Source organism: Saccostrea echinata, unplaced genomic scaffold, assembly GCF_033153115.1.
Source record: "Saccostrea echinata isolate AGI-Se365-2 ecotype Australia unplaced genomic scaffold, CSIRO_AGI_Sech_v1 ptg000001l, whole genome shotgun sequence".
Taxonomy (NCBI): domain Eukaryota; kingdom Metazoa; phylum Mollusca; class Bivalvia; order Ostreida; family Ostreidae; genus Saccostrea; species Saccostrea echinata.
Genome location: NW_026889750.1, coordinates 32,353,050 through 32,367,267, shown reverse-complemented (window position 1 = coordinate 32,367,267; position 14,218 = coordinate 32,353,050). Strand labels below are relative to the sequence as shown.

Here is a 14,218-nt window from a genome sequence, read left to right as displayed (position 1 = left end):
ATAGCATTCACTTATTTACTTATTTTAAAATAATACATGAGCTTTAACACACATATTTGCAAAATGATGTTGAAAAACACATCGAATCTTAACTTTCAGAATAAATTTTCAAGTTCATTCAAATCATGACTCCAGAGTTTGGATTCGGCCACAGTAAGGGATAAAAATTTTACATGGGAATATACAGGAAAATTTTTTCTCGGATATATTGTTCTCAAAAACAGCGAAACTAGGATTCTAAAGTCATAATATATGCAAGCATCTGATCATAAGGCAGTTAGTTTGTTCAGCTCATGGTTTCGAAGCTAGGGTAAGGCAACAAAAACTGAATCCGGGTTTTACGTACATGGAGATGTATAAAAAATTAAATCGTTTGATTTTCCACGTAATCCAAAGTTTTCGGGTTAAGTTTTTTTTTGGTTTAAATAATGGACCATGGGAATAGGATGGGGCCCTTATCACTAATCAACATTTTTAATGATGCTGGTATACAGCGAAAATATCTTTAACAATAATCCCCATAAAAGCAAGGTTATGTTGGTCATATAGAAACCGAAGCATCCCCTTGATGTGTTGATTCAAGTTCGATTAATATATAACCCCTTTTGAGCTAAGCTGGTGCCACGATATGGGGTTTAAAATTTTTCATGGAAATAAAGAGGGGAGAGGTTAATTCATATGAAGAGTAGCAGGCTCAAGGTGGCTCAGGTGAGTATAGTGGCCTATGGACATCTTGTCATTTTTTAGATGTACATCTGTTCACGTTTAGTTTTGCTGTTCGCAACTCACAGGGCTGCATTCCTGGATGGAAGGGGGTTTAAGGGATAAATTTTCACAATTTTTCTGACTCTGTTCTGTTTTTAGAGGCAATGATTATAAAAACTTGAAACTACTAGTATTATATTTCTCTCTCTCTCTCTCTCTCTCTCTCTCTGTTATTATTTCTGTACATTGGTGAGAATGTTTGATCCACTTACGGATTTTATTCGAAGAGGACCACTAAAGGGAACCACAGAAAACAACTGAATTTTCTATCAATTTTTTTGTTGAATTACTGCAGTACATAGAGTTTGACAATCTAACTAATTTTCAACAGAGTCCAGTAATTAACATAAAATGTTTTTACACAGTTGTTCAAAGTATAAATGAAAACGCAGCTGTAGAAATATACTTCTGAGCAACACCAGCGCCCATTTTCCCAGACTGATTAGGTACTCGGTAAATATGTTTTCCTATGCCTGGAGTACATAGTCATGGGTTTAAATTTAAATGTTGTGTTATTCTGAGGACAAGATTATTCAAAGGACAGTATTGTGTTAAAAGCAGGGTGTTTTATAGCTATTGAGGCAATACACTACGGATCACTGGGTTTCAAACTAAAAAAGAAAAATAAACACGGGAGAACAGAGCAAGAAAAAGTAAGTAAATCTTAAGGTTATTATGATTTTATGCTTATCTTAGGAAAAATTTACGGTTGCTTTTATAAAAAAAATAATGTTTTTATTTTTCTTATACAAGATGTAAACTATAAATAACTTGGAGTATTTAGTCTTTACTACCTCCCTAGTTTAATTGTTATACAATTAAACAATCTTAGGTTTCATATAAAAATACATTGTTGGATTAGTTTGGTATTTTATGTACAGTTCAGTGGATTTCGAAACATTTTACCGTACAAAAGAATATTTTAAAAGGAAGTTCGATTGAAATAGACATTTAAATGTTTCAAACAAAAGTCTGCTGAAAAAAAGCTTACTAGTTACATGGCGAACCTGTTAATCATAAAATATGGAAGAAAACAAGCATACCAATGAACAAGTAAGTATTTTTTGTTAATTTCTCTCAATCATTTTATGAAAGGCAAAATCATATCTATACGAGTGTTCAGAGTCAAGTGACAAATGAAAGTTTTGTGTTGACTTCAAATCATGAAATGAATTTATACTTGTAAAATCACTAACTTTTGCTGGTGATTAATGTTTGTAATTAGAAGGGACTCATGAATTTATGTCCTCCAGGAAGTATTAAAAATCTGTAGGACAGTACCATGTTTTTTTTTCCAACCATGAAATCAAATTCCCCAAAATCCCCTAAAGCCACAAAAATTTCACCCCATGAAATTCAGGGATTTTAGAGTACTCCAGGAGGTTCATACTGCAATATGACAATTTTGAAATATGTCCTAGTCTCAGTTGTAATCGTAAAGTAAAATGTCACCTGTCATTTTTAGCTCACCTCAACGAAGCTGGGAGAACTTGTGGAACAGTCGTCGTGTGTCCCAGGTTAAAGTTTTTGGAGCATTTCTTTTAAATACTTAAATATTTCTATGCCATATATTATTCAGAGTTGCATGGGTGATACTTCTAGTATATATTCATTGTACAAGTCAGGTTTCATATGAAATATGAAGATAACGAACAGTATTCAATCTCGAAAGTTCAATGAAACGATACAAATTTGGAGCAGAGCAAACACGGACCTCAAAATTTAGAGGTGGGATCAGGAGCCATGGAGGAGTGAGCATCCCCTGCCGACCGGTCACACCCGCCATGTGCTCCTTGTCATGATCGAAAAAAAATCGGAAAAATCCGTAGACAGTTCAGAGAATAAAAATGGTCTAACAATTGGAATGAAGAACATCATTCAGCATTTGACTCAATGATAGGTGACAAGGTCATTGTATCGACCATAAAACTTGCGAAATGAAGACTTCAAACGAGATTGTTGATATCCTGCATTTTTAGCCAGTATTTTCTAGATAAATGACCAGGTTAATGTTTTTGGAGCAGTTAAAAGTTTTTGGAAGAGGTTAAATGTTTTGGAGCAGGTCTCATTCCCATGTATATAAGCTCCAATTGAAGCAAACTTGCTTGGATGATGCATCTAGGGATGCACACTATAAGAAACTTACTTCGGATGCTGTAACTGACGTACATATCCATGTGATTTTTTAGAGCAGGTCCAAGTAATTATAAGCCATATGGTAACTCAACTTGCAAGGATGATTTATCACACTACCAAACTTGCTTAGGATGCTGGATCCAGAATTTTCTAGATGAGTGAACAAGTGTAGGTCTATTCCCAAGTAACTATAAGCCCTACCTGCATGGATAATGCATCTAGGGACGAGAGCTACAAGTCTTGTTTCGGATTCTGGATCTGACCTACTTTTTTCCGGATAGTAACCAAATTTTTTTTTTAAGTTCACTTCCAGAAAAGGTTTTGGGAGCAAGTCCATTCCAAACTATATAAAAATCCTACCAAGACCAAACTTCCATAAATGTCTAGGAATGCACACTATCAGAATATTGATTGATTTGAGACTTTGTCTCATTTAAGATTCAATCGTTGAGGTGAGTTTTGTAATCTGTTCAATATTGGTTAAATGTTAGCTCTAGCTTGAGTATAGTATCATGAGACAGTCTTGATACAAGTCTATAATACATATAAGTGTGAGAACCCAAATTAAATAACCTACATTGCAGTTACTTTCGAACTGATAATCCTTGTTAATATGATTGTTATATAAAATTTATCATACCTATGATTACAATAGTCTTTGGAGGATGTAATTCCAGATACTAAGTAATACAGTTCGGTGCATGCAGCAGTATGGTGCACTGTTAGTGCCATATTAGCTCACCATTGTCCCGACTTATAAGCGAGGCAAATAAGATTTGTGAGTAAATCTCCTTGAACAAAAACAACACCATCACACAGAGAGACGCATTTCGCCTAAACAGTATAATGCCATGTACTGAAAAACTCCCAATGGACGATAGAAATGTCACAAACTTTAGAGAAATGTGTATGTATATTGTACCCCCTATATACTAACGGGATAGGCAACTCTCGCAAGTCTCGCGATACCTCGTAAGTCGCGGGATTTCGTAAGTCAATTTTAATTAAATATATCTCTTTTGCTATCAAATATTTCAGAATAAAATCTTAATTTATCTGTCAAAAAATTATTCAAGATTTGTTATAAGCACCGTTTTTACTCCTTACCTTAGAAGTAATTACGTTTATTTAAAGATCAATGCGTGCCCCTGATCGGCCGTATTTCCGAGAAATCGCCGATTTTGGTGGTTGTTTACTTAATATCTAAATTATTTTATAATATGTGCTTTAAAATTTATTAAATATCCATTCCGATACACAAAAAGAACAGATTACATTAATCAGAAAACAAGCTTTTTACTGGGGAAAAAGTAGTTTGAAAAACTTGCAGTGTTGTGTGTGCCGTTTTGGGTAAATAAATGGCGCTGAAGGAGTTGCCTATCCCGTTAGTATATAGGTCCCTGGTTAAAGTGAGTTAAAAATTCTTCTAAAAAGAACTCTTTTAACAAGAAAATCCTAGCATAATGATGATACAATTTACCTTAACAGTAGCTCCATATTGCAAACGCTAATGGGAAACTTGCAATGGACAATATACTAGTATGTGACACACACTTTGGAGAAATAGTATGAAAGTATGTACATTCTAACATATTTTCCCTGCTATCTCGACTTAAAAGTGACTCGACTTATAATTGAGGTTAATAATGCTTCTTGAATTAGAACATCACCTTTACACGGAGTGGACGCTATTGAAAAACTTGCAAAGACGATATGAATGTCACCTCATTTTGAGAAATTAGAATATACATTTTCTTGTAAAATTCAAACATTATTGTAATGTTTATCGATAATGAAATCTTGCTTCTCATACAGTGCCATGTAATTTGGAAATACATTTGGCTGAGGCCAACTTCTTGATTCTTCAAAATAATAATACTTCAATAGAAGTGGAACATGTCATCTTTAGGTCGGAAAGATATATTACATTCATTTGGAATTTTGAGTCATAAAGGCTTCATAATTATTATATTACTAAATACAATTATGATAGTATGAGTCTCATATTTGTGTGGAAATTAGTGTATTCTTTCAAATCAATTTTCCCCCTTTTCCAATGATTTCTGTAATTCTTCAATATAGAAGGACTTTGCAGCATTTATCGATCGTAAGATAAATTATCTAAAAACGTGGAAATAAAGACAGTAATCTGTTCTGCTGCAAAGACTTGTGCCTTTCTCACAGGCACAGTGTCACTAATGAACGGATAGTACGTCATCATTAGTCGCCGCGAGATCAAATCCAGCCAAAGGAGAAACGACAGGATTGAAATATATCACATTTAATCCCCATGTTTTAACTGATCCCAATTTTTGCTGCACTGGATTAAAGCAGGGATTGATTTCCACCAGTCTGGTTCGACAATCAGATCTGTACACGAGTTTGTCAGTAAAGTGCATTGAAAACGTCACTAGAAATCAAATATTGTGGGAGTCATTAGATATAAGCCTGTTGTATGGTATGATATCTTTGACATATGATCGCTGGACATAGGAGAAGTATGACAATAACGATAGGCTCGACACCCAGATGAATAATGAGACAGCAGAACATTGATCCCGAAGTAAAATATAATTGCTAAATGAAGCGGAGTGATAGAAATCAATAAAATTACCACTCTGAGCTATAAAATATTTACAAGGTGAAAAGGATGAGTTTCTTGTCGAGAGAAACATTGTTCTTATTTTAGTTCACATGTTTATATAACAAAATGGCGCGCTTCTACATGAAAGTCACACAATTCTCACAGAGTCCCTAGAAGAAGAAACATGACTTTTTGTTTTTTGTTTTAAGTAATAATAATTTATTGAAAGCTCTGATAAAAGAATAAATTTTGTTAGTTGAATCAATCTTTTTTAAAGAACCACCTTAGGAATACATGCATTTATACTGTATAAATGTATTGATGATTCTCATATGTTGTGCTTTTGCCAATTATTGTAATTGTGTTTGCGCCAATAAAATATTATACATGTACATTTATTGACTGGGTTCGAGGGCAACAAGCGTTTTGTCGGACCCAAGAACCAAACTGTTTGCCTAAGGCCGTTAAGCCGAAGGCAAACAGTTTGGTTCGAGGGGTCGACAAAACGCATTTTGCCCGAGAATACAGTCAGTAAATGTTTTGTTATACCTATTATTTATTCATTTATTTATTTTTGTTATACATGTATCTTTTGCTGGTTTCCATACCAACGAGTGCAAACATGATTGTTGATCCGGCCCACAGTGTGACGAAAGCGGTCCAATATCTCGTCTACAGGGCTAATATCTCACTCTGTTGTCAAACATCGATTTTATATGACCGCTCAGTAAAACATTAGAAATGTTAGACTTTTTAAAGTAAAGATTTATATAGGAACTAATTTATAGAGGTATATAACAATGTATTTTATTGTATATCTTTTTGAGAGATAGACAGTTAGACAACAGTTTTTGCAATTATAAATCTCATTTATTTCTGCGTCCAAAGCTCTTGTTACCATCTTTTGTTTAACTTTCAATTGAGGAAGGTGTGATTTCTTAAAAAAAAGTTTTCTATTTGAACTCTCAAAGTAAACTCAAATGGTTATAATGTCAGATATTTGGAACAAATGACAGCTCAAACTTATTGTCCAGCTTTCACTTATAATGCATTTTCCGAGTTTTATGTTAGTGTTCTGGATCTTAAGTAATCGGAACTTACGTAATGCCTTTTAAGAGCCTCATTATACCCCCTTTCTTCAAAGAATCTGAATCGAACGCACATTCTTCACGACCTACAGCCTTGAAGACAAATGCTAACCTGGTCAGTGGTATCATATCAATCACTGTATTGAAAAAATGCCATATTCTTATTTCATTTCAAATAGAAATGATAGCTGCATTCAAGGACCCTGCTGCCGTTGCGTTATATATAATTATGACTACGATTGTTACATCATGTTGTTATTGTTTATTGACCAGTGAGTGACCCGCCGTATATGTTCACATCAACAAACGACTATAAAGTCACATTAGATTGAGACGGATTATTAGAATCTAAGATCTCCATACACAATAATATGTCTGTCTCACGAATGGGAAAAATAATTTTATGGCGTATACAGTTGCCATCTTAACAACTAGTGATCAAAGAAATGTGTGAGAGCGGATCACAGTAGCTGTTACAGTGTATCGGTTGAATGTGTGCTTTGTATTGACGCGGTAGTCCAAGTAAAAATGACATTTCTCCGCTAATTAAAGCTACACATATAAACTATGTAACAGCTGCTGTGCTGTCATGAGAGAGACTGTTTTTCGTTGTGCAAAATGTAGATAGAGGGATTTCTTTACACAGGTATGACAAGGCAAATTTGTATTTTGTTTTTCTTGTGTGTATGAAAAATTTCAAGTTACAATTGTGGACAAGGGAATAAAAATAGTGGTAAAATGGCCGTTAACGATAAAAAGAGAAAAAAAAAGAGTGAATGTTTTTAGATGTTAAATTTTTCAAAGGATATTAGGTCTACTGTTGGAAGAAAAATTACTTTTGTGTACTAGATATATTGTACGATAATTTCCTCGCCCAGGAGAATCAGTTACGGAGGAAAAACTTTACAGGGAACGATCTCTTTTGCAGTCTTGAAAGAATGCAGGAAATTTGATTTTTGAAAAGATTTCCCGGATGAGTTGAGTTGACGAAGTATTTTCTTTAATTACGCATTTATACGCCAGTCAGTTGTTCTTCGTGCTTTGTCTAAGCTTATATGTATAGATTTTGCAGTCGGTAGGACTGAACCCCAGGTGATGCTACATTGTTCATTAGATGGTATTGTTTTGGATTTTTTTTTCAGGTGCATAAATACAAGGATTCCACTTTCAATGAAGTCGCTTTGGCAGAAGCTGAAGAGTTTGTGATTATCGAGTCCCAGCCAGAGAGAAGCAATTACGTAGATGACTTTGATATGAATACGAAGCAGAATGTAGGCCGAACGCGCCCAGTGCCACAGGAAGGTGACAACGGTATAGAGCTGTCGTCTGCTGTGGCGGATAAAAAGGCGCGCGAACATCAGCGTGACGATCACAAAACAAGACGACAGAGAGAGAGGGGGGATTTTCCAGATGACAGAAGAACACAAAGGGCCAAAGCTAAAACCGATGACAGAAGGAACGGAACAGGGTCTCCTAAAAGAGTCAGCCCTGTTTCCCCACAACGGAATTTTTTGAATAATAATGTGAGATATGTCCATAATCGATTCATAGTCTTAGACACCCCAGACAGTACTAGTGCAAATTTGCCAAAATCATCGGGGACCAAACGCGGTGTTGATAATCCACAGATGCGAATGGCTGAAGGTTCAGATGGTGCTTTTACCGATGAGCCGCAGATAGGTCGCCTCACTGACAGGTCCAGAGGCAATCGTCGTGAAATGGCGATGGACGCTTCCTCCGTAACTATGGACGGACGTGACATTGAAATTTGTGTGTCTGACCCTGATAATTCAAACATGACAATACATTCTCCGAAAAAACCTAAAAGTATTTGGAAAAGGATTTATCTATGTTTACAGGACAATCGTATGAAAGACTTAGACCCCGAGGAACTTCTAAATGATCCAAACCAATACCGGGTCTTAAAGAAAGTTTTGAACATAATTTTCATAACCATTGGGGTGACATTATTTGTGGCTGTAGTCATCAGCGTTATTTACTCGTTTATTGGTGAGTACTTTTTAGAGTCTTCATACAGTAATTCTTGCCTCTTTTTGTCAATGTATAAATTTTTGTGGTAAGAGTTTTCGACCAGGAAGTTCCCTGTCCTTTTTTGTTAATTGTACAAAAAATCTGCCACTATATTGCTTTTGATAAAATCTGATTTATACCGTAATTATATATGTCTGTTGCAGTAAATATAATTTTACTTTCTAGTATGTAATATCACTTAATATTATATGAAGTGCTCGACAAAGGCATTTTAAGTTCTCGATATCGTGAGAGAATGAGACACTCTGTACCAGAAACGTTTACTGAAAAAAGAATACTAACACTTCATATCAATAAAGCTCAAGAGGTTACATTGAACAGTTAGTGTAACACCTGGCCTCTAACGCCACTTCATGTAAAAAGAGCTACATATAAGAAACCAGTACTGACGCCTGAATGTTTCTTGTGCTTGGAGAAGAGTTTAAGATCAAAATGTGATACCCTATGTACCGAAAATCGTTGTTTATTTTTATACTCATTTTACCTGCAAAACTTAACACGAAACGCAGGTGATTGCATTTGATATAAAATTGAACATGGCTAAATCATCGATCAATATACATCATCTGATGAAGACAATAACTAAATAATTCATGAAATACTTGTTCGTGGATATTGATCACGGGGTTCTGTTCATTCATTGGGGTATCATTTCTACTTCTCGTTCAATTCTCTGGAGTTTATCCTGAACTTGTTCGAACAATTTAAACTCTCTTTTGCAAAGATATAACATTTGTTAAAATTGGAAAAGAGCTAAAGTAAAAAAAAAAATATTAAAATGATAAAGTTCTTTATATTAAAGAATATTTGTACTAGTTTTTGTGAAGAAGTAACTTTTATCCGATATCGTAGGATCCTATATAGGTTTAATATTACAAAAGATCCGTCGCACTATTGCAAGTGAACATGCCATAGCATTCAAGATGATCAGCGATGCTGCGGCATTAATGTCAGATAATGAACATTTTTCGTACCATATAGATGTTAAATCTTTGCCATAAGTCGAGAAAGAGGAAAATTTCCGGGCAATTATGGGGCATTTGCAGTGTAATCTGTAAATATGTCATGCTTAAAGAGTGTAACGATTTCTTACAATGGACTTTTGAAAGACAGAAGACCAAACTGATCGATAAACATGCATATATGAATAGTGATTGCCATTACTAGTATTCATAGAAATTCAGTCTTTTCTACCAACTCATCGCAATTACAAAATAATATTATTAAACGTAGCGTATATGTTAACAAATCAATATACTAAGTTTCTTTCAAATTTGAAAAAACAAGAGGGAGGGGAATCCAGTACTACCAGACATCCTCTAGCCAATTTTTATTTCTTTATTATTAGGGAAAACGTGTTCGAACGACTATCTTTGGTCGATTTACTGATAATTTGAGATATTTGTGAAATGACTTATTAACATTCTTGTTATGTTGTTTTCATTTTAATTATTGTGTTTTCGATGAAAATTTTTATTTATGCAGTAGGTGACCAAGACCCACTAGAGCAATCGGACGCAGCACCTTCCCCCACCTCATCGGTAAGTGGCCATGTTGACCTATTTTCTTAAATCCGCCAAGAACTCCAGAATCCATATCTAATTAATGTACATAGTCCCCCTTCGTTAATCTTCTCTCTATTTATTGACCTATTATTGTTCTGTGACACTTTCTCTTGTTATGATATCGTTTATGGAATGTTCTTGTCAACAGACTATACCCAGGAGGAAACTTTAAGGTGCGTTACACACAATATACCATCTGCATGATGAACACTATTTATTAGCACTCAATGACCGCTGTAAATGTTTATTCCGTATAAGGATTTGTTTTACTTCATGTCTTATCCCATTTGTTTAAATCAATTTTTACATCTCTGTAATGGATCAGGCACTAAATAATTCTGGAAAGTCACCGGTAATCAATGAATATCTAACACTATTAAAATAATATTAAAAAAAACTATCGTCAATATTGAATTTAATAGTCCGTGATTTTAGCGTAAATGATCGGTTAATTATAGGTAGTGTTAACTCTAGGAAAACGAATTTCAAACGTTGGATTTGATGTTCATTGCTTGAAATAATGAACTTTTTTTTTACTCACCACAAGGCAGGAATGGTTAGTATACTGGTGGCGATAACATTCTTTCACAATTTCCGTGATGTTGCTTGCTTTACCAGGCCCGTAGAACGTGAGCCCCCCCCCCCCACCCCCCGCTTTTTCCGAGTACAGTATTCTGCCATAGCAAATTTTCATTTTGATGCTAGTCCCCCCCCCTCCCTTTTGAAACCCTTGCTACGGGCCTGTTTACGTCCCTTAATGAATATTTCACAATATTAAGACACCACATTTGCCGATGGAAGGCTGCAAATTTAGACCTATACTCGGCAATTATGGCCTTTGAGCCAGCATCTACCGTGACACGGGACCCCTGGTTATACGGTCTTATCCGAAGGGCTTGTCTCCACGACCCGCAGTGGGATTCGAACCCTCGAAGGAACTAGGTGAGACCTTCACTCGAAACACTGGGCAATACTGCCGATTTTACAATCATCTTGGTTAAATCGATCTTCCTTTCCAAAATTTTTTATTAATTTTATGCTAAACCTAAGACGGAGTAAAGGCGTATGTGACATTGAACAATCTAAAATTTCTTTACAACTTTGTTTGCAGGGGCAAAATTGCATTATATATATATATTTCTCAAGTTTTTATTTTTCACAGCAAAAGCAATATATTCTCTATTTTTAGTAATCCATGTCCATTTGCCTGTTCGATTGATATTTTCTACAAACGGAACAAGTCTTGATATCTAATGAAATAATCACACTGCTTCAGCTCTATGAATGGTTTATGAAGAAAGCGTTGAATACGGTATATCGTTTAGCACTTTACTAGTCAAATGGACTTTATATGAGGAGGAAATTGAACTTGATAGGAGATTGGAGATTTAACAGCATTACTAATATCTTTAAGAAAATTACCAATCGAACACGGCAATTGACATAAGATAACACTTCTCACGTTTCCGTTTCCTTTTGATGTTGAACTGGGTGTTGTGCAAATCATTCACACGTATAGTTCCTTTCCATAAATCTTTTTTCTTAGTATCAAACAATACCCTTAAGAATCGATTTTTGCATCATATTTAGATAAGATGCCATGCAACAGGATTATTGTCTATGAGACAACCTCATCATTTTTATTTGATTTTGTATTTAATCAAAGAATGGTAAGAAAGCAAATGCATGTAGTTTCACCTTCAGATTTAATGCTGTCAGATTAATTAATTCTTCTTGTCTGCAAGGAAGAAAACTTATAATAATTTTACAATTTTCTTTATCGTATACCTTTATTAAAATATAATATTCATGTGTACTAGACATGTAGGGTGTTTATCCCTTTCCCCCCTGACCTTAGTGAAATGGAAAAAATATTGTGTTTCTAATACAGATACAAGCATTTCGTAAACTGTATAAAAATCAAACAGATATGATATGCTAGAACACTCTGAATGTTCTAAAGGAAGCAAGATAGTTATTTCAGCGTACATCTGAAAGATCAGACAAGTTTCAGAAGATGTGCATTATTTCCATCCAGGATCTCGGAAGAATCTTCGGTAAAATTCCCAGTGCCACTCAGGAACTTCAGAGCCACTCGGAGTCACTTCATGTCTTCATGAGATTTTTAGTTTATAAAGGTGATTGGCTGGCAACAATACTGTCATGAGAAGGCAAAGACCACGGGGGTTAATCATTATTTTTATAATGGCCGAAGACTAGAGGTCTGTAACCAGAGTCCTGAACAAGTCACCCGAGACTTCTTGAGTGATAATGCGCTATCCCGATGCCCTTATCTTGTATTGTTTCGTCTTGTATTTAACTTGAAAGAAAATATATAATTGAGCAGGACATTCCATATCACAGTAGGCTAGGAATGATGGACAAGGCTTTCACAACATCGAGTTATTCATAAAATGAATTTGCCACTTTCTCATACTATAAACAAATCCTTAGTTGTAAACAGTCTCAATACACAAAAGATAATTCATATAACAAGATTCCTTATAAAGAAATATATAGTGTTAAAGAATGTATTGAAATTGAAGACATACAAGTTCGTTTATTGCCATTTCTGGATAATTTCCAGTGCTCACTTTACTGAGAATTAATATTGTATCTTAATACTCCCTAGATAGTTTCAGTCCGTTAATAAGGTTTCATGGAATATTATGAAGATGAATTTTCTTCTCAATCTGAATTCATGTTTGAGCATTAATATCAATGAAAGTTACACAATAAATCTACAAAAAAAAATCAGCACTGTGTAACGGAGACAAAGTAAAATATACCACAGAACAACAACATGAATAGATTTTAGGAACACACTGTTTATTATAAATTGCATCAACACTGGGTTCCTCGCAATAATCAACTCAGTGTGCCGTATAGTTTGAATTTTTTAAAATTATTTTTAATTTTTTTTTGTGTGTGGTTATTTTGCTTGAAATATTCATTTAAACCATAATATTTGTTCTTTCTATTTTCAGTCTTGTGCTAATAACCTGACTTGTGTCACTAATACTTGAGAGCAAGAGGCGGACATTAACGTATTGCCAATCCAAAGATTGGACATCACAGATAGACAAGACATCTACCGAATTCCGGATATCGACCATCTACCGTGTATAAAATATATTAATGTAAATTTTGAGGACACATATAATGATATTTGCTACTAAACCAAAATCAAATGAAGGACGCATTACACAATGTGATTATTATTTTTCAATTGTTTGGAAATGCAAAGTTAATTGCAGGATTTTAGAATCAACATTTCCTAACACGCATCCAATACAATTTCACTTCTTTAGAGTACCAGAAGTATAAAGCTTTTTTTAAAAAATCGATATTCCGACCTAAAACATAATCCTGCAACAAACTGAACGTTAATGACTTATGGCTGCGCAGTAGTCTGGGTCCCATTTTCAATATGATGTTTCCAGGATACTGTATTTGATGTTCTGTACAGTGCCTTTTTTACGGATCAGTTTTTTTGGCTTTATCTTCTTTTTTATATGTTTTCATAAAATAATTAAAATGGAATAAAGAGATTATACTGCAACAAAGTCGGTTGTATATCGTATCTTTCATATCAACAGCTCGCCACACGGCGGGCAAAAGTCAATGAATCAATATATATAATAAAAAAAAGGTTTAAATAATAATTTTGAATACTTGGTACATTTCCTTTTTATCCAGACTTCTAAATTGGTCTAGTTAGCAAAGTTTTCTCTCTAAACAATGAAGATTTGCACTTTGGATCCTATTTTCATGTTGCAGCTTATACAGACACCGCGTTGCCAAAGCCCCACAACATAAGGTGCAGAGACAACATGCATTTTCATCATGCTCGTTTAAAATAACGCTTTGAACCCATATTGAAGTTTAAAAAATGTTTTCGATATGATCTCGCTCGTATAATGAATAGTCTTTCGCTTTTTCCCCTTTAATATCGGTACATTTATCATAATTTTTAAAGTAGATTTACTAGAATACATTATTGAACTTAAAATGTGATTTTACAAAAA

At 34.5% G+C, this 14,218-nt stretch overlaps 1 protein-coding gene across 1 annotated transcript; it reads left to right on the top strand.

Moving 5' to 3' along the window:
• The first annotated feature begins 125 nt into the window (after positions 1-125).
• LOC133196865 (uncharacterized) lies at positions 126-13,757 on the top strand. Its single transcript, XM_061332717.1, has 5 exons — positions 126-153; positions 1,288-1,418; positions 7,716-8,583; positions 10,111-10,166; positions 13,178-13,757. Exons 1-5 carry the CDS (start codon positions 126-128, stop codon positions 13,214-13,216), a joined length of 1,122 nt encoding a protein of 373 aa, XP_061188701.1. The 3' UTR covers positions 13,217-13,757.
• Positions 13,758-14,218: the final 461 nt, after the last annotated feature.

Excerpts from the sequence above, each read along its gene's own strand:
- LOC133196865 (XM_061332717.1), top strand. The coding sequence starts at position 126 with ATGACTCCAGAGTTTGGATTCGGCCACA. Across the intron at positions 1,419-7,715 it reads GGAGAACAGAGCAAGAAAAA|GTGCATAAATACAAGGATTC; the intron begins GTAAGTAAATCT and ends TTTTTTTTTCAG. Across the intron at positions 8,584-10,110 it reads CGTTATTTACTCGTTTATTG|TAGGTGACCAAGACCCACTA; the intron begins GTGAGTACTTTT and ends TTATTTATGCAG.